The sequence below is a fragment of the Apis laboriosa genome, unplaced genomic scaffold, assembly GCF_014066325.1.
Source record: "Apis laboriosa isolate Shangri-la unplaced genomic scaffold, ASM1406632v1 scaffold11_cov152, whole genome shotgun sequence".
Taxonomy (NCBI): Eukaryota; Metazoa; Arthropoda; class Insecta; order Hymenoptera; family Apidae; genus Apis; species Apis laboriosa.
The window spans coordinates 2,447,505-2,472,679 of NW_025221020.1; the positions used below are offsets into that span (position 1 = coordinate 2,447,505).

General features: G+C 33.3%; 2 protein-coding genes and 1 pseudogene across 2 annotated transcripts; all 3 read left to right on the forward strand.

Annotated features, from left to right (window-relative positions):
* The first annotated feature begins 229 nt into the window (after nt 1-229).
* LOC122717407 (ubinuclein-1) lies at nt 230-8,205 on the forward strand. Its single transcript, XM_043941447.1, has 11 exons — nt 230-513; nt 2,549-2,668; nt 2,769-2,870; nt 2,944-3,219; nt 3,299-3,458; nt 3,534-3,966; nt 4,031-4,192; nt 4,292-4,372; nt 5,060-5,173; nt 5,258-5,437; nt 5,513-8,205. The coding sequence occupies exons 1-11, from the start codon at nt 319-321 to the stop codon at nt 6,795-6,797; spliced, it is 3,108 nt and encodes a 1,035-aa protein (XP_043797382.1). The 5' UTR covers nt 230-318; the 3' UTR covers nt 6,798-8,205.
* A 309-nt stretch (nt 8,206-8,514) lies between these two features.
* Nucleotides 8,515-9,418, forward strand: LOC122718914 (annotated as a pseudogene).
* A 1,439-nt stretch (nt 9,419-10,857) lies between these two features.
* Nucleotides 10,858-24,896, forward strand: LOC122719078 (REPTOR-binding partner). The gene is made up of 4 exons (XM_043944621.1): nt 10,858-11,031; nt 19,897-19,990; nt 23,398-23,519; nt 24,652-24,896. The coding sequence occupies exons 1-4, from the start codon at nt 10,993-10,995 to the stop codon at nt 24,754-24,756; spliced, it is 360 nt and encodes a 119-aa protein (XP_043800556.1). The 5' UTR covers nt 10,858-10,992; the 3' UTR covers nt 24,757-24,896.
* The last annotated feature ends 279 nt before the right edge of the window (nt 24,897-25,175 follow it).

A 25,175-nucleotide genomic window follows, 5' to 3' on the forward strand; every position in this document is an offset into this window, starting at 1 on the left:
TATAATAATATATATTAATGCGTAAAATTGATTAATTAATTTTAATTTCCAATTTATTAAAATGATTGAACTTGTTTTCACGTAAAATATTGCGACTCTTTAATGAAAACGTACCTTAAGACTACTTGCATTTCAGACGCATGCGTTAAATTCACGGTGTGGCGGCGGCATCAACAGCGCACTCTAAAAACAGTCGAGCCGAAGATGGCGACGTGCGAGTGGCGGTGTCGGTGCGGTGTTTAAGAGAGAGGACCATGTTGTTACCGCAGTGTTCGCAGTATTTCCATAATCCGCGTTGAGTTCGGTGCAAATGTAGGAATGTCAGAAGCTAAAAGGGTACCTTTGCAGACCTTGGAGTTTCCGGAGTCCTTGGGCTACGCCACAAAAAAGGAGAAAAAAGGGGAAAAGGGCAAACAGCTCGCGCCCTCCTTCCGCTTTACACTTACCCTGCCAGAGTCGAACGAGAAGGCATGTCCTGAGTTCAACTATGCACAACTCCTCAAAGCAGCCGAGGTCAGTTCTTCCTTTCACTCGTTAATCTATCGAACAGAAAATGAAACCCATGATACCTATCCATACGGTCACGTTTACTAACACATTTAGTTTGATATAAACACCGGTTATGATTTCATTTTATATACACACTTTGACAAGAAACTGCAAAAATGCCAATGGAATCGCCCATTTTCAGAGTACATGAAACGAAGAGAACTTGTATCCGTTATTCAAGTGAATTGACATGTCGCAGATACTGCACGAATTCTTACAGTTTTGTAATATATATTTTTCTTATTTATGTATATTTTTTGCTAGGATATATTAATATTATATCTAAATTCATAAAAAAAAGTATAATCAATTCGAAGCCATCGAATAGAAACGTCACAATGCATTACCGGTGGACGTTCGTGTTAACGTATGTTAACATTGCTAACATGAAATACCGTATGTTTGATGTTTCATTTTAAACATGATTATGAACGAGTGTTTAACATTCGTTTTCATGACAATCATTATTCTATATATGTAAAAAATAATAGACTTACTAGAATATGTTAATATTATTTGAAATTAGAAATTCACTAAAATGGTATACATCTTACTTTAAAAACATCTTTATCAAACTATAATACTTTCATTAATATTTTTTTATTTTTATAAATAACAATTTAATTTGTATCTTATCTCAATGATCTTATATATATATATATAATCATTATTACTTTTGAGATCGATGCATCAAGAGAAAACGTGATTGTCGATACGAGTGAAATATATTGCATTCAAATTAAATGAATATTGTAAAATACATTTATTTTCTACACCATTTTCTTTATTTTTATATTATATTTATTTTAGTATTTCTATCTATCTTATATTATCTTTTTTTAATATTTATTAAAATGTATAAATTATTTACATTATTCCAAAAAAAAAAAAAAAGGAAAACTAGCTCAGTTTAAATTAAAAAAATTTAATTAGTCTAAAATGATTCTCATTTCAATTATAATTTTTAAGATTTTGTAGAATTTTTTGCAAAAAAATTACATGTTATAATTTTCATATTTACAATAAAATATGAAAGTAACAATTTTTATTTTTGTATGATATTTGTTATAAATATAAGAAGAAAAATTTGCATATCATGTAAATGTATTAAATTTTATATGTATTATATTTTTTATGAAAAAAATTATTTTTTCATCTATATTATGATATCACATATAAAATAAATTCATTTTATATAAAAAAAATATATATATTATTATTATATAAATTTATTTTGCATTATTCAAATTTTTGTAATAAATTTTTCTTTTCAATAATAATATATGTAATTATAAAAATTCAATATGTCATATATTTGAAATAAGACTATTAATTTAGATATAATTTACATATATATAGTTTCAATTTATTGATAATTATATTTTTGTTACAATCAATCACACGTGGTAGCGTCTCTCATATTAGGAGAGTAGAAGATAACAAGGAGTTACGCGTCTCGAAAGAAAGAACAGTAGTGACAATCTGTGTATAGTATGTGCTCCTGATATGAATGAACAGTTTATGCTCTCTTTCGAATCAATTCATCCTTCTTTTTTTGTATTCATATTCCTGAATATGTATTTCATATATAGTATATATTATATTATATATTATTATATTATATATCAATATTTAATTGATGAAATAATTTTTTATTTAAATGTTTATCAATAAATAAATTGTAAAAATATTAATTTATTTTTATGATATATGTAAATATATCATATTATTTTTATGATATATTTAAATAAATCTTATACATCGAAATGTTATAATTAATAAATTTATAAAATATTAAAAATGTAAAAATTTATAAAATGTATATGCAAAATAATTTTTTAATAAAATAAAAATAAAAGCATTTTCATTAAAACATTAAATTAAGCTAAAGCTAGATTCACAGGTTTTTTTCAACATTAAAAATTGATGTTTAAATAATATTCAATTAATTTAATATATTATAATATTCAATATAATAAAAATAAATTTTTTTTTATAGAAAAAACGTAGGAAAGAATTGAAACGGGGAGATGAAAATGCAAGCAATGGATTATCTTTCGATGACGATGATGATGATGATAAGCTTCGAGATATGGCAAGACGGTTTGAAGCGAAATATGTATGTAAAACGTAATTTTTTAAAAATTTATAATAATTCCAATACATATCGAATTATGAAAATTTATTCTCATTATCCATGGAAATTTTAAATTTTGCAGGGAACTTCTACTATGGGTAGGAAACGACATAAATATGATGATTATGTGGATTTGGGAGCTGGATATGATGAAAATGATTCTTTTATCGACAATACCGATGCAGTATGTAACATATTTAAATATTATTGTTATTTAATATATATTTAGCATGTTATATATCATTTAATGATTTTAGTATGATGAAATTGTACCAGAAGAGATGACCACAGCACATGGAGGATTTTATATTAACTGTGGAGCTCTTGAATTTCGGACAACAGATCGGCATTTATTGGTTCATAATAATAACAATAATAATAATAATAATCAAAGCAATGATGACGAAAGCAGTGAAAGTAGTGAAGAAGATACAGAGGATGTGGATAGTCCAAAAAGATCAGAAAAACGAAATCTTAGTTCATCAGATGAAGATGATACTGAAGATATTACTGGTGATCAACCAAGAAATAAAGTAATTGAAATTATAATATAATATTATTATTTTTATTGTAATAATATATTAAATATTTTTATTTTTTTTATTTTTTTAGAAACAAAAGATAGATGAAAATGGTGAAAAGAAACAGAGTCATGAAAATATTATTAAAAAGAAGAAGAAACAACAAAATTCTCAAGATCAGCAAAATTTTCAACAAGATAGAGATACTTTAAGTAGACGGAAAGAGAAAGGAGAAACTACAGATGCTGAAGGTAATGTACTCATATAACATTATAATATAATAATATGATATATTCATTTTTATAATAATATAATATAATTTTCAGTTTCAGAAGATCAAGAAGATAAAAAGAAATCTGATAAAATAGATACACAAAAAAATAAAAATACATCAGATAAAAAATTTGATATAAAAAAATTTGAAAAAAAGACATCAAATAGTAATGGTTATGATACAAAAAAATTAGAGCTAAAAAAATTAGGTGGTAAAGATAGTAACATTGATGATGCAATAGAAAGTGTAGTTAATGCTGCAAGAGTTGAAGATGAATCAAGTAGAGATACAACAGATTCTGGTAAATCTCGGTGTATAGGTACAGAATCAGAATGTGATGATATTGATAAAGAAGAAGCACCATTACCTGATTCTCTTCCAGAAAACATTGTAGAAATAGTTAATAAATTAAAAGCGTGTGCTGAAAACAATAAAGAAGGAAAAGCTAAATTTTTTAATGCAGCAGTAAATGCATTATTGTTGAGGTAAGAGGATTGAAATATAATATTTCAATCTTTAAAAAAATAAGTTTCAGAATTTTTGTTTCAGTTTAGAGAAAAAATTGAGGGCACTTCCTTCTTCGAGTTTAAGATTAGAAACATATGGTCATCTTGCACGATTTTTACCATGTAGTAAAGTAGCACTTCAAAATAGAGCAAAAAAATTATTTGTGCAGGATGTAGATTATAAGACTAGAGATCTTATAAAAAGGTAATTCTATATGTATATATTAGAAATTTAATTTATATATATTTTTTATGATTTTATTTATATTTTGTTTAATAATTATTAATGTGAATATTATTGTAGGCTAAAAACAGTGATTGATGAAATAATGCCATCTGTAGTATGCAAATATGTAGATGAGTGTCAAAAAGTGGCTGAAGGAAAGTAAGTATTCTTTGTAAATATTTTTTATTGATAATAAAGAAAAAAATTAATAAATTTATAAAAAAATTAGAATTAAATAAAATTTTTGTGTGATTTTAAAATATAAACTAAATATTTATATAATCTTGAATGGGAACTTACATAATAATCTTTTATTTCTTAGTCCTCATTTATACTGGGATATATATCGGTACTGTTGGTAAGGTGCCCCTCGTAAGAGGAAACCTTTTCTATTTTTACCTTTCTGATTATTATCTTTTGTTTCTTTGATCTTTTCTAGTTTCCCTTTCTTTATTCATGCTTATATATATGCTATCTCTTTTTCAATTTCTTATTTTTTAAAAAAATAGTTCTTATGTTGATAGTTCTAAATTAAAAAAAATTTTTTTTTATTATTCTTGTTGAGATAGCAAAAATGCGGGGCTTATCATCAGTATCAGTGTTTAATTTATCATAAATATCATCCTTTTTGTCAAACAATAAAATTAAGTTTATTGAAAATTTAATAACACATTCACTATTTCATACATTTTTTATCTAGGGTTTCATAACAAAAAGAAAAAGTTCTCAGATTATGAAATTATATCACAATAAATAGTGATCATCATTTTTTTCATCATCGTGTCATAAATTTTTAAAAAATTGTTTCATTTTTCTTTATTTATAGTCTATATCTTCATTTTTCAGGGAAATAGAAGGATCGCCTGAAGATGTTGAGAGTTCTGATGACGAGGGTGTTTGTGAAGATGCAGATAAATCGAAAATTCCTAGGAAGCGATTTCCTTGGACTGAAGAAGCAAAGTTAATATTTTAAGATGGATATAATATATATATATATATACATATATTCAAAAAATATTATATACATTTTTTTTTTTCTTACAGGAAACTTGTTTCTGAAATTGCAAGTATAAAAAGTCAATGTTACAATGTTTTAAGACCAAGAAAATTAGATATGTATACTTATGTTGGATCTTTTATGGTTCGTCAAGTATTACCATTATGGCCACGTGGCTATATGACCACACATGCTTTGTTAAAGTTTGTTGGTGAAGCTGAACCTACGTAAGTAGCATGCAAATTTGTATATATAATTTTTTCTGAAATTATATGTGTTATTCAGAAATAATTTGTTTTTAGCACGAAAAAGAAAACAAAAAAATTGAAAGAAGTTGGTAATGGTAATACTACCAGTTCAGAAAATGTGATCTACAGTTCTGCGAGAGTTGAAGCATCAAGTATAAGTGCTACTTTTTCACAAGAGAAAGTCTCAGGAGGTGTATCTAAAATCCAAAATGTAACAGAAAATTCTACTAGTTACAAACAAGGAACTACAAAATCAAGTGATAGTATAGAGAAAAAGCAACATAGTATAAAGAATAAAGATAAAACTAAAGATATTGGCAATTCGGGACAATATCATGAAAATGCAACAGTTTTATCTAATAATTCCAGTGTAGGTAAAATTTCTGTTGTGCCTACAGCTCAGTTAATGGCTCAGAAACCTATTAAAAATCAAATGGAGAAAATTAATTTAATGGACCTAGTTAATAGTTCTCTTTCTATTACACCAGTTAATGATTTTCATAAATCATCTACGAAAATGAATGAAAATAAAAAGGATGTAGTTTCTATTACTGCTTATTCTGAAACTTCAAATGTTCTTCCAAATACAAATGAAGTGCCTCAAAGTGGACATCATTCCGTACACAGACAGGAAGCTTCATATTCATGTACGCAATCACAACATTCTAATTATTCCACATCAAATCAATCATCTTCACTTTCAAAAACGGTATCTCTAAAACATAGATTATTGAATGAAAATACTGATATAAAGAATGATAAAAAATTAGAAGATAAAGATATTGATTTGGTTAATAAGACTGAAAAAAGAGATAAAAAACGGGAGCGATGTGTTGAAAGTAAACACAAGTCGCATGATGTTAAGAAAAAGAAAAAAGATCAAAAGGTATTAGATAAACAATTAGGATATATTAATTCGGATGTAGTGCCTATACAGCAACAGCAGCAACCATCACTTACAAAAGAAGAACAAGAACAGAGACAAAATGAAGAAACAATTGCTGCTACTAATTATTTAAGTCAAATTTTTAACGACGACGCATCTTCAAGGGGAATATCTGATAAACGAAAAGACGCTGGACTTATTTTAGATGATTTAGTAAATAATGCAGTACAACCGTCAGAACAAGAAAAAGATGTTCAAATGGTGATGAGATCGTTAAAAGAATTACAAGAATTACAAGAAATGAAATACTCACCGAGTAATTCACCAATTAATAGTAATATACAAAAATCTAACAAATCGAATACACAATGTGCTACTTATCAAGATGAATATTCACGCTTATATTTAAAAAAAGACGTTAAACTTAAATCTAAAGAAGAATCACAATGGTAATATTATCAGATAGTGTACACTATAGACGTAAATTATGTTAAACAGGATGAAAATGCCAGTGAACAGATAATAATTTCATAGAGACCTATAGGCGGATTTTTCAGTAGATCTGTATTATTTTTGATGATAAATTAGTGTGAAATTGATCAGAACTTCTTCCATTAGTCGCGATATTATGGACGACCAAAATCATATGCAACTAATATAGCGTGCCGCGATCACATTGTATCGCATCAATTTTTAAATATTTTAACAAACCGCCAAATTGTGTAAATATATTCATTCGTAGTAATTTGAAAATGCGCATGTACAAAGTAAGCGTAAATTATGGAAGTATGTTAATCGTATAAACACTTGTAAATAAATTAACGTCCATTCATCGCTGTGAATGGGGTGGTCTGAAATTTTTTTATTATAAGCATATTGCTGTTTGACGATTTTAATATAAGTCTATCAACAATAATTAAAAGTCTTTGATATGTGATAGATCGCATATTAATGTTTTATAAAAGAAATTTAGTTGTGAAGTGTTTTTCTTAATTTTGCATACTGCCAGAATATAAGAAGTGGAATAAAAAATTTATTTTTTCACAATATCATCTAATATATAATAAATATCTAACCACCCTAAATCACAGAGCGATAAAGAATGTTTTGAACGGTGTTCCTTTTGCGCACGAACGGCTATTATGATTTTATGACATCATAATAAAGAACAATGGTAATGTGTGTGTGTATATTTTTTGATATGTATTCGGAAAATCTTTGCCTTCCAAATTGTTAATTTATGACTTATAAGCAAATTATCTCATTTGCTTGTTAAATAAAATGGCAGATATTACGGCAAATTACTGTAGATTTCGCGCAGTTTATAAAAAAAAAAAAATAGTCAAACATGTGTTTAATATTTAATTGTCTATTTTTAGAAGCCTTAGCTAGAACAATTATTAAATTGCGTTTACAAATTATAAACTTGTATAATTGGTATGTAACTTCATTAAACTTGTTGATTTTAATAATCAGAATGTACGAGCGAATGTGCGTGAAAGTACTGTTTTAGAAAGAGCTACGATATTTTTGGAACACGAAGATGATTAGTGATTGTATTATATACCACACCTTTTTCCCCTCTAATCTTACCCATATGATACTTAGAATATGATTAAGCGTCTTGTATAATTCTTCATTCGAGAATTTCCACAAAGACGACTTAAAATATAAGTTTTGAATATTTTTTACATTATCGATATATTTCTTACCTTACCTATGTCCGATAAGAATATTGTAGATGTGCCTCCAACAACATTGAAAAGTTGTAAATATTATGTGATATACCTACGAATAATTTATTTCAAGCTTTTTTTGTATTATTTGTAAGTTTTAACATATTAAAGGAATTCTAAAATAATGAGTGTTTTAAACAGAATAAATAGAAAACAAAAAAAGATGAAACATATTGTTTCTATTCTTAAAAATTTTCAATAAAATGCATTAATTTAATAATGATTTTTATACAATCTTTATAGATTTTGATTCGCTTCATTGATTGATGGGTTAATTTAATACGTAAATCTGAAAAAAGATCATGCATTCATTATATCTACGGATCTTTTCATCTATGCATATAGAATGCATTTAATTCTTTAAAGATTATTTAAAGACATTTACATCTAAATCTATAATTGATTAAACCGACTGAAACAAACAATCTATTGACATGTTTTTTATTTGATATATTGTGTTTTTCTTCTTTATTCAATATAGTTTTTATGTACCTGATCGAATCATTCTACAAAATCAAAACAAACAATTTAGATCATTTTTTAGCAGACATCGTACAAAAAAAAGATCAATGCAGAGAATGTAATTTTCGATGAGGAGAAGATAAGTAAACAAGGTAATTCCGTTTATAACAGAGGGCAGTTAGGATTTAATGAACATAAGGAAGATGGAAAAAAAATACGGCAATCATGATACAGCTCGTAAAGAACACAACAACGGACGACATAGTTTAGGAGAATTTGAAGTCGTCGATTATGAAAAAAATTCTTTTGAATGACATAGTAATGAATATTATAAAAAAAGGACATCACAGAACCGGTTTCATTAATACCATAAAGAGTCAGGAAATAATTTAAGTTTTTACGAGGACAATGATGACGAAGGAGGATATAGATCGTCCGAGAATAATGGTGGATTATGGGTAAAAATTGCAGAACTCGTTTAGGGATGGTTCCCATGACATATTTTATATTGAAAAAGATAAGGTACAACGCGGAAATAGTGATAATAAGAAAAAGTAAATGTACTAATAAATCATTTTTAACAATTTTTGGCAATTGTAATATGAAAATCAAAAGAATATAATTATTTATCGACATATATATAATATATAAAATTAGTATAATAAATTAAAATATTATTTTATTGTTTTTGTTAATTTTAATAATTATGATGATCATGTTAGAGAATATAATGATGATCGATACAGAGGTAGTAAAAGAAATTATTTAAAAAGCGAAGGAGGGCCTTATTTTGATAAAAAAATATATTACCTAGTTATTTATCATAATAACGATCATGTGCCTTCATTTGGATATTCATATTATAATATATTATAAGATTAAAAGATTATCGTTAATTTCATAATATTTCTAAGATTAGATCATTAATATGTATCAAATAATTAATAATTAATGATTTGTTTATTATATTATATAGACATTTTCTACATGGACAAAAAGATTATAAAAAAAATATATATTCTTCTTAGGGAAGGTTATGATAAAAATTATCGAGATGATTTTTATGATAATGGATATTTACACAAATATAGAAATGGTTCCGATAATGGATATCATGGAATCTAAAATTTTAACTATGTAATGTAAAGCACATATGTAAACGACGATAATTAAAACGCACATTTGTTCTTCTAATAATAAAAATGTTTTTTGTGTTTATACATATTTTGGGCAGATTTAATTTTTAATATTTATTGCAATATGGAATATACCACAAGGTCCACCAACATCATGAATAAAGGGTACGATAAAGCTTCTGTAACTTTATTCAAAGTTATATCTTAATCTTTATCTGAACTTTATAGGATTTTAAATTTTATATGAAAATGTTTTTTACTTACGGGTTATATTTGGATGCATATTTACAGTATTATCGTAAAATGTAAAATGAAGCATAGTTAAATATACGTTAAAAGCATTCGTGCAAGTTCGTATAATCCAATTATATTCAGGATCCAATTGAGCTTTTTCGTTCATACTGCATAATATTTTATAAATTCTTCGTAATATTATCATTTAGATTTTTAAAACCAAATAATAGATCACAAAAAAAGCATTTTGTATCAAAAATAGTTTTAATCACATGATTATATTTCTAAAATTATTTATATAAATATTTAAAAATGATCAAAAATTTTAATGTTTAAATTTTTGAAAACTTGAAACTTATTCGGTCACGAATAAAATATAATACAGATTTACTACATGATACTATTCCATATTACACAATGAAGAAAAAATAAGAAATATCATAAAAATAGATTAATATATATATATATAATAATATATATATATATATATATATATATATTATTATTATTATTAATTATATATATATTATTCATATATTTTTTAATATAAAACTTATTTTTTTCTTTTATTTTTTAAAAATAATATTAATTACTTTTTTTTAAATAAAGTAGAAATATGAGGAAGATATTTATACATTTAGATTGATGTTTTTTAGTAAATTTATTCGTTTTACAGATTCGTTTTCAAATTCTGTATAATAAATTTAACTAAATATCTAACATAATGGATTTTTTTTTATTTCTTTTCGAAATCAAAATTTTATATTATATTCTAAATTTCATAAAAATTTAGTATTGAAATATGCTGAACTAATTCCGTGATTTGATTATTTATCGACAGTAATTTCGTAATATTTCATTACTTCATCGTAAGTGGCGCTATCATCGATAATCGTGACGTAATACGAAATACTCGACAGTCAAAGGTCTGGGGGTCTGCTGTGTGACCTTGCAGTGTTTGTAAACAGACACACGTTGCCGTTGTAAAGTATTGAGAATAGAATACAATCACGATCTAACAAAGAGTGTCACAAAGTATTTGCTTGAGGAACATCGAAAAGAAGTAAAACCACGAGAGTCATGGAACTGGAGCCTATGTGTATCGTTGAAAACGAGACGGTGAGTCGACAATTTGAGGAAACGATAAAGTGACAACGTGCTCGTGTGATGCAAACTGCCATGAAAATCAGGCAACAAGATTACGCGCGTTAAACAGATTACACCATGTTGTGCAAAGAGGGCGCGCGTACAAAATGTCAGGCTTTTTACAGTACTTATTAATTTTGAACTGATGACAAAGGGCGTTGTTTCTTTCGTTTGACGTCAGGATCTGTGGGATCGAGGATTTGTCAAGGGGTCGTGGGGAAGGAGGGGAAAGTAGAATCGAAGGGTAGCTGTTTGCTTGTGTGCGCTTCTTGCTGTTCATATAGTAAAGCTGACGTTCGATGTCGCTATTTTGTTCTTTCGCATTCTTGTCGACTGTCGCGCCACGTGTCTTTCGTTTTCGTTTTTTTAATTGGCAAAAGATGGCGCTACCATCTTTGTATGATCATGTGATATTCAGGCACGGAATATACTGGAGTCTATTTCTTGATAAGAAATCAAATGATTTACGTTAACGTATAAATTTATTATATAATTAGCATTATGAAATTCTTTAATATTAGTTTAATAATAATATTTATATTAATATAAAAAAATATTTAAATTATTGAATTTGATAATTTTATTGTTATATATATTTAAAAAATTCTGATATATCATATCAAAGTGTAGAATTTATCATTACTACATTTTAATTCAATGTCAAATTTTATTTCATATTTTATCATATACTTGCTATCAAATATATTATCATAATGCAGAAAAAAATTCAGTAAGTAAATTTAAAAATATTAGGTATTTGTCATTACTTAATCAATAATTGTAATCAATAATTGTAATAATTTAAAATAATAAGAAAGTACAATAGAAAACATTTTATTAATTGTTTAATTGGATAAAAATATATTTAAAGTATTATTTTCAATAAAAATATATTATAAATTAATGAAAAAAAATGAAAGAAAAAAAAATTATTGTAAACTATCAATTGATAGTTTTAAAAAAAATTATGCGTTCTAATGATCCAATTGATACGTTTAGAAAATGGACCATATATCTTGATCGTAAATACGTAAGAATAATTTTAAAATCAGTGTCACAAGTTGTTCTATAAATCGCCGATATGTGCCGCATTTGTCGTTTAGTATTACCGATTATATCGTTTGGGCACCGGTATCGAGCACGACGTCCCTGAACTCAGCATTTTAACTCGTCAACTGCGCAGTTGACACAGCTCACACGTCGCGTAGCACCGGTGAGTTTTCTATAAACACATTTTATATATTTTTATAATTTCATAGTTCTTTTAGAATATTTTTGTTATTTGTATGTCTTAATGTTCGTCTTTTTATAATCAGTTTTGGAATTACCTTCATTATCTAAATATCTCTATACATACTATTTCCGAACCATACCCTGTTGATTCTGTTCTTATTCAGTCAACAATACGTACACATGCTTTTTTGCCGGCATACATTATGGTTGCTAATAGTCGAGCGCGCGGAATATTTTAAATTTTTCGAATTTTGTGGGATTCATTTCAATGTTGTTACACAGTTTGAAATGCCGGTCGATCGTGTTAGCTACTTTAGATTTGGTCGCCCACACGCGACGCTACTGCGCAATTCAACGGTATACATCTATCGCGGGAGAAAACTGCTATTAATTGCGAAAACTTCAGTATATAGGTATGAATTTAAAGGAAAATCACTTTTTATCATTGTCATTTTACTGACAAATTCTTTTGCGTTTCAACGATGTTAAGCTAAAACAGGCCTATATTTCTTTTTTTATTAACTGTGTGAAGTTTAACCTAATTCACTTGAATTTTGACATATTATTAACTTAGTCACAATATTTAATTTTAATAAAATAGATTATTACTTTTTACGTTTTACAATATAATTTGGAATTATTTTCGAAACTATTATGTTTGATAGAAAGAAATTGTATACATTGATCTATTTGTTCTGAATTTTTTTCGATTTTATCGATAAATTTTTTATTTATATAGTAGAATACGATAAGTTCCATTTATGATTGCATCGTTTAATAAATAAGTAAAACGTAATCAATATTTTGCATCATCATTATTTTGTTAATTCGAAATTTATATTTCGATATCGAAATCCTTGTTTACTCGAGCTTCTGATAACTATTGGATTATGTTTACAAAATCAATGAATATTATAATATTATAATTTGTGGTAAAAATATTTTGCAGTGAGATAAAGAAAGGGTAACGATTATTGAATGAAATTGAAAATATTTAATTTCGAAATATTTAATACCTATTGATTTAATAAGATTAATTACAATTCATTTTTTATATATTTCGTACTAAATATCTTCATATAACTAAATATCTGTCATATAATTTGAACAGATTATGGCCAAAGAATTAATTTCACGATCAAGATGAAAGAGGTGCATTTCGAGATCTTTCGATTACCGAAGTGAAGTATTGTACATTAAAATAGATTCGTTTAAAATCGATAGTGTCGAGAAACAGCGATATCATAGATTCTCGATTGTACTACTAATTCAATCGTTAGAATGAATCGCAATAGTTAAATTTTGTGAGCAACCCCATCAGGCTCGCTCTTTTATCGATATATTTGCAAAGCAATAGAAACGTAATGAACAACAGAGCAACATCACGATAGATGTTTCGTGGTTCGTAAATCTCTTATGACTGTTACTTATCTATACGAGATTGCATTTATTCTATAGCATTTTTTCATCATAAATTCAACTCGAAATTGCTTCTCAGAAAGTGTTTCGTTAATTTGGAGATCAACTTGCAGATAATTTTGCCATTTTATAATTGGATATTTAAAACAGTTTGACTTTAAGTAATTTAATTTTTTATTTTCAATTTAGGAAATCATTCGAACAATGATTCGCTAATTTATATAAACAGATCGTATACTATAATAAATATTTTGAAAATGTTTTACAATTACGATTGTACATAAAATGTACGATATTTCGAATATTATTTGAAGATAGATATAAATTTTATTGAAAATAACATGTTATTATAATGTATATTTCGTAAATAGATACAATATATATAAAAAATTTTCAAAACATTTATTTATTGTACGATCATTACGATTTACTGTACGATTATCGATTACAATGTTCGAATATTTTCACGCGTTTGTGTACGTAACCGATTAAATTTTTAAAACATAAATGAAATAAAAAAAAAATAATTAAGCTAGATCGACAATGACAGATATTAGAATAAAAAATTAGTTTGACGATTGCGAATTTAGCGCGGGAAACGGGAATGAAAATGGGAATTTTGAATATACGGGATTTTTGTTGGCATAGGGCAATTATTTCAATCAATATAATGTCTTGCCATCATATTCGAAATTTTCGTTTATTATTACATAGTGGCATCGGTGTGGATGAAAAATTATGAAGTTTCTTTTTCCATTTCTTTTTCTTTCTTCGTCTCTCGTTCAGTCACGTTAATTCTTCGGTGTACAATGATGTGAAAAAACCCAAGAAGGCTTTTACGTGCGTTCTTGGTGTCGTCTCGTTTTTTACCTCTGTTTTTTCGCACTTGTTTGCTATGAATATAATGTTTACCTCGTTTTCATATACAGTTTCGTCCTTCGATCTCGGAAACACGAATTCGTTTTGTTAATCAAGAAAAGAAAAAAAAATAATAATAAAAATGAGATTTTATTGGATTGATTGATGGGAAAGTTATTTGTTGTTTTTTGGTTCTGTTAAGATAAACAATAAGATAAATTTATTTTATAAGAATGACATATTCTATATTCATAAAATATTATATTTTTATCTAAATTTAGAAATGATATAGATTAAACATAGTTATAATAATTAGACGCAAAATAGAACAATTTTATTTTTCAATTGTTCATATTATATCATTTTTAAAAAATTTAAAGAAGATATAAATACAATTATTCCCAAGAAAATTGCTAAAAACTAATTGCTACACTTTTGAAATAAATCTTGCGAATGAATGTACGTATCAATGAACGATTTATCAAAGATCGAATTTCAAACTACAATATAATATAAAAACATTTGCCAATAGATTACATAGCAGTTGCGCAATACTTATATAAAATTCAAATGATTTAAAAACATTATGGATTATGGATAATGGATAGATAAATTTACAATTACAAATGGCATTACTTTTCTAGCAATTCAATATTATGTACGACGAACATATTCAAAATTTAGAAGTGAACCGTTTTTTCAGTGTTTTTATAAGTGATACATGTAGACTTCTATAGACTTTGTTTCGTTCGTTAAGCCTTCGACCAAGTCTCCGTTTCCTCTTGCGAGATTCATTTTGTAGGTCATCGTTGAAAGAGCGTCGGAGGATTGTACAACCTTCGACGAACGGAGGTAATAATAAGGTTGCGCGCTTCGCGGATCCGGTAACTGCGTTGCACGCTCACTCGATGTTTCGCGTTTTACAAACGTGAGTCGTAACTATCTACGTCGAGCGTGAACAACGTTTCTATCGATATCACTGATTCGTAGGTACGAACGTTAAACTTATCATATCATAGTTCAATGATAATTTTACGACGTTTGTCGCGTTTTGTCCGACAGTGATTTTTCCGCCTTATGTTGATCATTTCCCCAATCATTGAAATTCGACGAAACGGATTCTCTTGCGGATCGAGTTCATACTTGATCGAATTTCACGATCCGCGCGAAGAATTAAGCGAAGATAGATTCGGAGATCAAAGAGAAAGCATAAAAGTAAAATCGTAGGTTCGACGCGCTAGTCGAAAACGTGGTGGACGTCGTGTTTCGCGACGATTTTCAATTTCGTCTTTATTTCCCGTCCCGTGTAAACATTGTTATGAATTTCCTTTCATAAGGAAAAATCGGGGACGAGCGTAAGAGGATTTCGCCTAACTCCTCCCGACTACTGAATAATTGAACCTCGCGGCAATCTCTGCCTCTGTTCCGCGAAGAACGAGACGGACGATGAGAGACCTTCGGCGCGCGACATTACGATCGAAGCGGAGAAAATTGCTCGGTTATCCGCGAGACTTGGATTTGCATCGTCATTCCGACAATCGCGTTTTGTAATCGGACGAAAATTCGAGCGTCGCGGTTTATTCGCCTCCGTGACTCATCCCTTGAACGACCGAGAATGATCAGTTGGCGTCGAAATATACAACAAAGACTTTGGCAAATTTCGATAGGGTATTACGCGGTATTAAAGCGGTTAAAGTTAGCTGCGTTAACGAGACCGCGTGATCAAGGTCGGTGTGTTAGTGGGAAATGGATGGTGGAAGGGGAAGAGAAATGGAGGGAGGGTTATTTCGAAGTGAAAATTGACGAGAATTGTCGGAGAGAGAATAAGAGAGAGGCGCGGAAAACCGAGTTGGAAGTGGTGAAAAGATTTCGGGGTAATAGGGGGTATTAAGGGGTGGAAAGATGGCTAACGCGTTTAAGAGAGTCTCTCTCTAAGGGAGTCCAGGAGTAATTCCATTAATAATGAAAATTAATTGAACGACGTCGAGTTCTTTCTGATGAAATTCGAGAGTGGTTCGAGCCGTATGAAAGGATAGAACGGGGGCCAAGGACGTATCCTTCGCAATTAAAGACTTTCCACTCGGCCGAAAGTTATTCCGTCGAGTAAAAGGAAGCGTTGACGAACGACATTTCCGCCTTGGATATCGAATTAATCGCAAATGCATTCGAGAAAAGGTACCTCTCATTTCCGAGCGTTAATTTTTTCCCCGTACCATGTGGGGCGATCGCTTGGATAAATTTTCGCCAGAATAACGAAGTGAAATTTAAGGAGAGCGGAAAGGTCCGTGTATAAAATGAATCGAACGTGTCGGACGCGATGTGCAAATACTTCATTAGCGCGAATGGAAATTCACTGGGTAACCCGGAGGAAATTTTTATCCGCGAATAGTTCCACCGACAGGGCAATATCTGTCGATCCATAAGTACAAAGTGAGAATTATTTGTATTTCAATTTTATCGTCGACCAAACTCAACTTTTCCCTCATTTGGAAAATTTTCAACAGAACAGCGTACTGTCTCTTCTCTAGTTTTCGTATTAATTCTTATATATATATATATATATAATAACGCGTAATATCCATTCTCTGTTGGCGAGATCGATTCACGGGAAAACGGGAGATGGGGGTAAAATTTCTGGCATACCGAAGTAATCTTGAGATAATAGCACGCGTTTTCGTGCATAACGTTTCCATTATATTTTAAAATTTCGTTTAAAAACTCGATCAAAATTTTATCTCTTTGTATCTTTTTTTTTTTTTTTTTTTTCATCAAAGATACTATTCGCGATAAAATATGATGATATAATTGATCGTTATCGGAAAATAAGATAAGGTAAGCCTATATATTCGATCGCGCGTCTCTACCACGTTTCAACAACGCGTGTGAGATCGCCTTTGACACGATCACTGGTCACGCACTGCTCGCTCGATTGTAGGTATAAACTAAAGCGTGGCGCGTACATGTAAGTACATGCCGTGGCGACGAGTCGTGCGTTCATGTCGCTAGATTAAATCACGCTTCACGCGGAACGAAGCCAGTCCTGGTACGAAGCGAGCCGCGCAACCCGGCTTTTGCGCTCGCGTAAGAGGGAATCGGCCGACCAACTGCGAAACTACAAAGCCTTCGTGCTCGATTGTGTACAGTGCGGTTTACCAACTTCCGGTCTTTGCCGTCCTGTCGTGTACTATCGCGCATCCGGTTAAATCGTGTCGATATCTTACAATCTCTAACCTTCGCAAATCTTCGAAGCGTGATCTTTAAAATATACAAATAATAATAATAATAATAATAATAATAATAATAATAATAATAATAATACAAGCGTTTTCGTCGAAACGAAACTCACTGTCGATTCGAATATTTTCTATATATTGATATACGTATACGTTTCAGCGGAAAAGATTATTCATTAAAATAAAAATAATAATCGATCGGTAAGAATCAATGATAACGTAAACGTAAAAGCGTCGAATAGAGTCGAAAGTGGTTCGAATTCACGGGAGATTGAAAGGGCAAAAAGTCCCCCCCCCCTCTCTCCGCCGGATACCGGCGAATCGGTTCCCTTCGGTGGACGATCGGATACACGTCAGGAATCCGAGTGGAATTGTCAAGCGCAGGAAGGATGGTGCAGAGTAGCACGCTGTTCGCGATAGGGTGGCCAGCAAATCGACGGAAGTGTCAACGACAGTGGGATTTAACGAGTTTTCCTACCCTTCTGGTAGTAAGCGCACCGCCCAAGTGTGACCCAAATTTCGCGCGAAACTATGGATAGATTCGATAGAGGCGTAACTTTTATTTTTTTCTTTCGATTTAATCGCTGTTCTCGCGTCCGTATCCGCACGGTGACATCATCCGTCGCGGTGAGTTAATTATATTCTTGGCTTTAAGGCGGACCGCGAGTCCCGCGATAGAGGCTCCCTATCTACTTACACGATAGGAATTCTTATGCGATCTTTGTATTCCTTTCTCTCTTTCTCCTTTCTCGTTCATCGCGGAACATCAATTCCATTTTGTACCCACAAAGAGGCGCGTGCGCGCGAGGAGCGAAGAAGGACGGAAAAGGATGGATGGAGTGTTTCGAAGCGAGAGAGAGAGAGAGAGACATAAAGATAGAGAGACAGAGAGAGAGAGAGAGAGAGAGAGAGGGAGAAAGGGCAAAGAAGTCGGAAGCGGTGGAGGGAAAGAAAGAGGATTCGAGGAGATTTAATACCAGATAGGATTGAGAGGAAAGGATAGGGCCGAAGGTAAACAGGTTTCCTAAAAGGGGGTTGAATTTGTATTTTGTCACCCGTGAGTACATGCATAGCTAAGCCTGCGGCCGCCTCTACTCGTCGCAACAACCGTGCTCCGGGGACGTGTAAATTTTAACGGGTCGTGAAAGGTCGCCGTGGCAAAGGCACGCCTACCCCGCCTAAGTTATATACTCGTTTTGTTTCGCTTTCTTTATCTTTCGAGAGGGTAAGGAGAAATTTCGAATTCATCCAGTAACGTTTCTTTTTTTTTTTTCCCCCCCACATTAAACAATTTATCTGCGGGAGAGGATAGCTCTTTCGAGCGAACAAGTTTCGGTAATGGAGTGGTAACCGTGTTTTTCGATTTACGGAACGGACCATTCGCGTCAATGGGGCGTTAAAAAGTTAAGCGGGCTACGATCGGGAAGGAAGAGGCGCCGTCTGAGCTTTTTCGCAACGACAAACTACGTTATTTGGCAAAGTAGTTACCCTAGCGCGAAAACTCGTCAATGTGGTCGTGACTGTAAACGACGGCGGTGGGGCGCTTTAGGGATTGCGTCGATGGATGGGTTCGCGCGGGGCTTTTAGCGATCCTAGCCAACCTGCATCTCTCTTTCTATTTCTCTTTCCTCTTCCCGTCATAAGCTTTTGTTTCCATTCAAAACGTTGGACGTTTGTTCTCCACTAGCTCGAACCAACTCGTTTGAGATATTAATCAGTGACAGGAAGAAACAACGGATTAGGCGGGTATTACGTCGCCGTTGAGACTCGTATCATCCGCTTTCAGATCTCACCGCTATCCATTTCGCCGCTCCGATGTTCCGCGTTGCCATTCGAGATTTCGCTCGACAACCATGTACAAAGTTTTTCACCGCAACGCTGTATTCCGCACGTGTCACGATTCTTGCTCGTTCGTCCTACTTCTCTTACCTCCGCTTTTTAATTGTTCGAGATGTGCTCGGATTTTTAAATCGTACATCTCTGCGTAGCTGGAATGCGTTTAACCATGTCCACCACGTGCTTTAGAGCTCGAAATTCTCCCAATTCTCATAAATAGGTTTTTCAAAATTTTGACAATTTTCTTTTTATTTCGCAGGAGGGATCTCGCGGTGATCGGAAAGAGGGGGGTAAGAGGGGACGCAAGCCTGGAAGGAAGGCGTCCGACAAGACGGACATGAAAGCCAAGCTTGGTAAGAAGCTTCTCAACGTACCTCCGTAATCCATTTCAATTTTATTCGTCCCTGTATTTTATTCGTGAACGACGATATCCAAAGTATCATATACAAAGTCGTGATTTATATCGATGCCACTTTCAAGTGGCCGAGAAACGAAAGAAAGAAAAAAAAAACTCAGATAAAAATTGTAAAAATATGTCGGAGAAACGGTGGCAAAATTTTACGAGATAAGAGACAGCAGTTTCCTACCTTTACGCCTTCGGCTATTTCACGTGGAATTTTATAATACGATATGGCGCTCGTGTAAATCAACTCGATAATTCCAAGCGTCGTCCTTCTTTTTTAAAAAAAATAATTCAAATCCCAATCTCGTCCCGAATCGCGAATCGTTTTTCCTTCCTGCTCTATTCGCGATTCATCTTTAAGAAGTCAAGTTAATCCTCATTTGCATTTCTTCCGGTCGCGTATTAAGCGGCAGAACAAGATGTAACCGCGCTCGCATTGCGGAAACCACGTGAGAAATGCACGTTGGTTGATTACGAACGCCGTCGAGTGACGGTACCAGACCCCATGACACCGTCAGGAATATTTATTCTTCCCAAACGAATGAATATTTATGCTGGGTCAACTCGGTGGCTGGAACCGATGTTCCCGATGATTCTGCGCCGCGACGAGATGGAAAGGTGTATTTTGCAATTCCGTCGTTTTGCTAATCAGACAGAGAAAGAGAAAGAGAGAGAGAGAGATTATGGTAAAGTCATTGGCGAGAAAACGTTGGAACGATGTTACAGCTCTTCGTTGCTCCTTTTCTTTCTTTCTTCTTCTTTTTCTTCTTTCTTTTAATCCTGCGACTTTTCCATCGCTATTCCTCGCTTTTACACGATCGCTGAAATCGTGTCTCTTATAAATACGCGTTCACGTATGAACTCGCGAAGAAGTCACACGAGCGAAACGATTTTTCTCGTGAATTCAACTGTTCCAGACTTTTCCAAACCACCATTCCCCCAACCTCTTCCCCAACCTCTGTCGTACATTCGAACTGGTTTCTAAGGTTGGATGGGAAACAACACGAACAGGATTTAAGCTCGTTTTACGACTAACTCTCGCGTCCGCAATCCCAGGCTGCTCGTAACTCCGCTGGTCGAACCACGCTTTCGTCCTCTCCGCCATTCTTGTCCTCCGCGTTTTCGTAATTTTCCATCCGACCTCTGACCTCTTTTCCTTCCCTCCTTCCTTCCTTCCTTTCGCTCGAATCACCGCCCAGCCAAGACCTCCTCCTTCCCCCCGCTCCTCCCGACAACTATAATTTCTGACTTTCTACCACCAACCTTTCCGATTTCTCTTTCTCCTCTCCGATCAACGCCCATAAATCCAATTTTCCCTAATTTCATTCGCTCGCGCCGTGCCCTCTGGATCGCTTCATTTTTACCGGTCATTCAAGTCTCGTTTAATCCCGCCAGTTTCCTAAATCAAGCCGCAAAATTGATAATCGCTTAATTTTCGAATCGGTTCGGTTCGAGCCGTTCAGAGCCGTCCACACCACGATGAATTCCTTCCCGATAAAATTGCCCTCTGATCCAAGTTAAAGGCTCGATTCGACGTGAAAAGCCTCTCGTGCTTCGGGACACCTTTTCCTCTCTCTCTCTCTCTCGAGAAAGAAAGCCACCCGCGACAGGAAGGAGGCGGTCGCGGGCGAGGGGACGTTTATTGCCGCGTAAAAGGCGGGCTTAGCGAGCCGTAGACGCGATAATAGCCGCGACCCTTGATCGTAAAGAGCTTTATCACGCCGCGGCTCCCGGAGAAATTTGCAATATCTCTGGAACGGGCTATTATACGATCGATTTTATCCGACGGTTGATCTTCTTGGCGAGCTGTGTCGCGAGACGAATTGGCCTCGTTGCCATTCGTCAGGCCTCCCCCCCTCTACTATGTCCACGTATGCGCCGTATTCAGGATACGGGCCACGTACAGTTGCGTGAAAAATCGCGCGTCCCATTTTGAGTTGCGCGAATTTATCGCGCGACGGTTGAACCTGCTCCAGCGGCGGACGCCCACGTCCTTCACCTTCGTTTGTAATTTTTACCGGGGACAATTTATGACGGGATGGGGAGAGAGGGTTATTTATCGATGCTCGTTCCTCTTTCGACGAACTGCTCGTCGTTAGCGAGCAGTTTGAGCTTCCCTTCGTTCGTTTCGGGGTGACAGCGAATGGGGTAGTGGTATTTAGTTTCGATTTTACGATAGTCTACACGATATACTCCCTTCCTCTCTGTTTCGCGCAATTGCAGTAAGAAAACCATTCGAAGGCAACATTGGTCGTAGCGCATAATGGTATTTGCATGCGGAGTCAGATGGAAAACTTCTTCTCGTTTCGTTTCGATTCGCGCAGCTGCCGTCTCGCGCTACGTATTCTTCAGTTTGCTTTTCCTTTCTTATCTCGGGCACAAAGAAATCTCGTCTTCCTTTTTCAAACGATTTCCATACCCCTGGATGGAATTTTAAACATATCTCGAAAGCTTATTCTAATCGAGTTTTCTTTTTTTTCTTTTTTTTTCTTTTTTTCTCTCCCTCCTTCCTCTCCTCTTTAATTTAATTCCATAATTCCTTTACGCGTACACAATTTTTGCCGCACGTTTCTATTGTCTACGTGCCGTCGTACGTCCCGGAAAGAAAGTATCGCGTTTCCAGTTGCCCTGGCATCAAGAGTTAACGCATTCCTGGTTTAATGCGCTCCCGAGTATCATTAAGCCGCGAATTTTTTTCCAACCATAATATCACGCTGTTCATATTTCGGGCGGATGGTTTGACGTCGAAAAATAGAGCGATATATATTTGCGTTGCACGCGTGGAAATTTAGCACGCGTGTAAAGTGGCTCGAAAGAAAGCGCCTCTTGGAAAATATACGGTGTATTAGGATACCGTTTCATTTCACCTCCTCACGAGTACCGGATTTCGTGTAGCGAATCTGTATTAAATTATTAATACCCGATCGTATCCCATACCCATTGGTTTCGATCTAGCGTGAAAAATTTAGCAAGAGAAGAAGGAAGGTCGGTTCTTTCAGATATGCTTACTTCTTTCGTTTCCCTTATCGTTTCTCGTAATCGTCTTTTCTATCCTTCTTTAAGAACGTTTTGCGAGGAAAATTGCGAATATCGTACGGTTAAAGAAGATTATTATTTATTTATTAAAGGAGTACCCTCGTATCTAATAATAATAGAAGATTGAATCGGTAGCAAGGAATGTTTTCTCGGTTCCTATAATTCATATTAATCCCCCTTTTGCGATTATTTTTACATTTTCTCGAAGAAGATAATTATGACGAAAAGAAGTCTTTACGAAATACGTGCATATATATATATGTATATTAGGTCTACGCGTGCTTCTCAGATTTTCACGGTTTTCCTTATATATTTTTCCAGAACGAAGTCGACAGAGTGCGAGGGAGTGTCGTGCTCGCAAGAAGCTAAGGTATCAATACCTCGAAGAGTTGGTAGCCGACCGCGAAAAGGCTGTGCTCGCACTTCGAAGGGAGTTGGAGATGGTAAGTCCTTCATGGAAAATTTCCCATCTTCCATCGTCTTATTCCGTTCCACGATTCCGCTCCTCCGTCACATTTCTCACGTATATATATATACACATACATACATATATATAGCCCATGAAACCGGCCGATATAATAAATCCTTTCGAAAGGAAGAAGTTCTCGCGATTTGCGATCTGAGTTATACACCTATTATTCCGGCGGCTCCCCCCTCCCCTTCCTTTTTTTAAAATCACGCGTTTCTCGATTATGCAATCGTGGCCCACCCATCTTATCCATCCCCTTTCGGAAAAAGAGTTACAGCCTTGTCCTGGAATCCGTTGCACGGGTTGCGTTTGTATTTTCCGCGTGCGTTAATATCGTAAATTCTCGTCCCATGCCGGGACGAGGAGAAGAAGAATATCGGGAGGGTACAAAGTTTTTCCGAAGAATCGTAAACATGTCGCGTTTTCTTCTTGTTATTTTTTTTTTTTCTCTTTTTCCAATGGAATAATGGGCGCTCCAGAAGTTTCCAGAATTAGTTCCGATTCCTATGAACGAAACATCCGTATTGGAAAATCTTAACTCAACTTTGCGTTTCTAATGTTCTTTCTTTTTTTTTTCTCACTTGCTGGGAAACCAAGCTTGCACATAATTTTATCGCATTTTTCGAATTTTTTTGAACGCGATTTCACGATATTACTTGCTCGAAAACAGTGTTATAAACGTGAGTTTGAATTTCGTTAAATCGTGACCGTTTTCCCTTTGACGAACGAACGAATGAAATCCGATAAGAGTTTTAAAGGTACGTACATTTGAAACGTAGCATGTGTATCCATAACAACTCGTTTACCACGAAATTTTTTCACCTTCTTTTTTTTAAGCCTTCCTTTACAGAGTTCGAAAAATCTTCTTCCTCCCCCACGTTTCCTTATTCAAGCGTATGGAATGGAAGAGGAAAGAGAGAGAAACAGAGAAAGAAAGAGAGAGAGAGAGAAGAGCCTTTCCTGCCGTCTGTCCGCATCACCAATCCCCCAACCTTTCAAGTTCCCTTAAACTTCCCGAGAAACTGTATGGGTATAAAGAAAAACGATGTTCGATCGCGTGTCAGTTGAAAGCTCGTGTAACAGTTATCCGTTATTTTCGTTTGCAGTATCGGCAGTGGGGACAAGAATTGGACGCCGGACGAGTTCCCGAAGGGCTACAAGCGATGCTGGAGGAGCTTGGCTCTCTGAAACGGGAGAAAGTGGCCAACTAACCGAACAAGAAAGAGAGAAAGAGAAACACGAGTCACGAACAGTCGAGCTTTTCGCCACTTTTTTTTTTTTTTTCTGCTTTTTCCGCGATACCGTGGTAATACCGTGGAACGTTACCCTCCGTTATTCCCGATTATTATTTCTTCGAGTCGAAGGGCGTTCTTCGAAGATTCACTCGCCTCTCGAAGATTCGGACGCCTCTTCTCCACGGTTGGAAAAAATCGTTGAAAAAAACAAAGGAATGGAAAAAGAAATATCCCAACCTTACGATTGCTGTCCCGCTTTTAGCTCTAGTCCTCTTCTCTCGTCTCGTCCAATCCTCCGAAGAAGAAAAAAATTGATTCGGTGTTGTTGTTTCTCTAGTTATTATTATTATTATTATTACGTTTAAAGTTTTATCCTTGACGCTTCACGAAAAGAA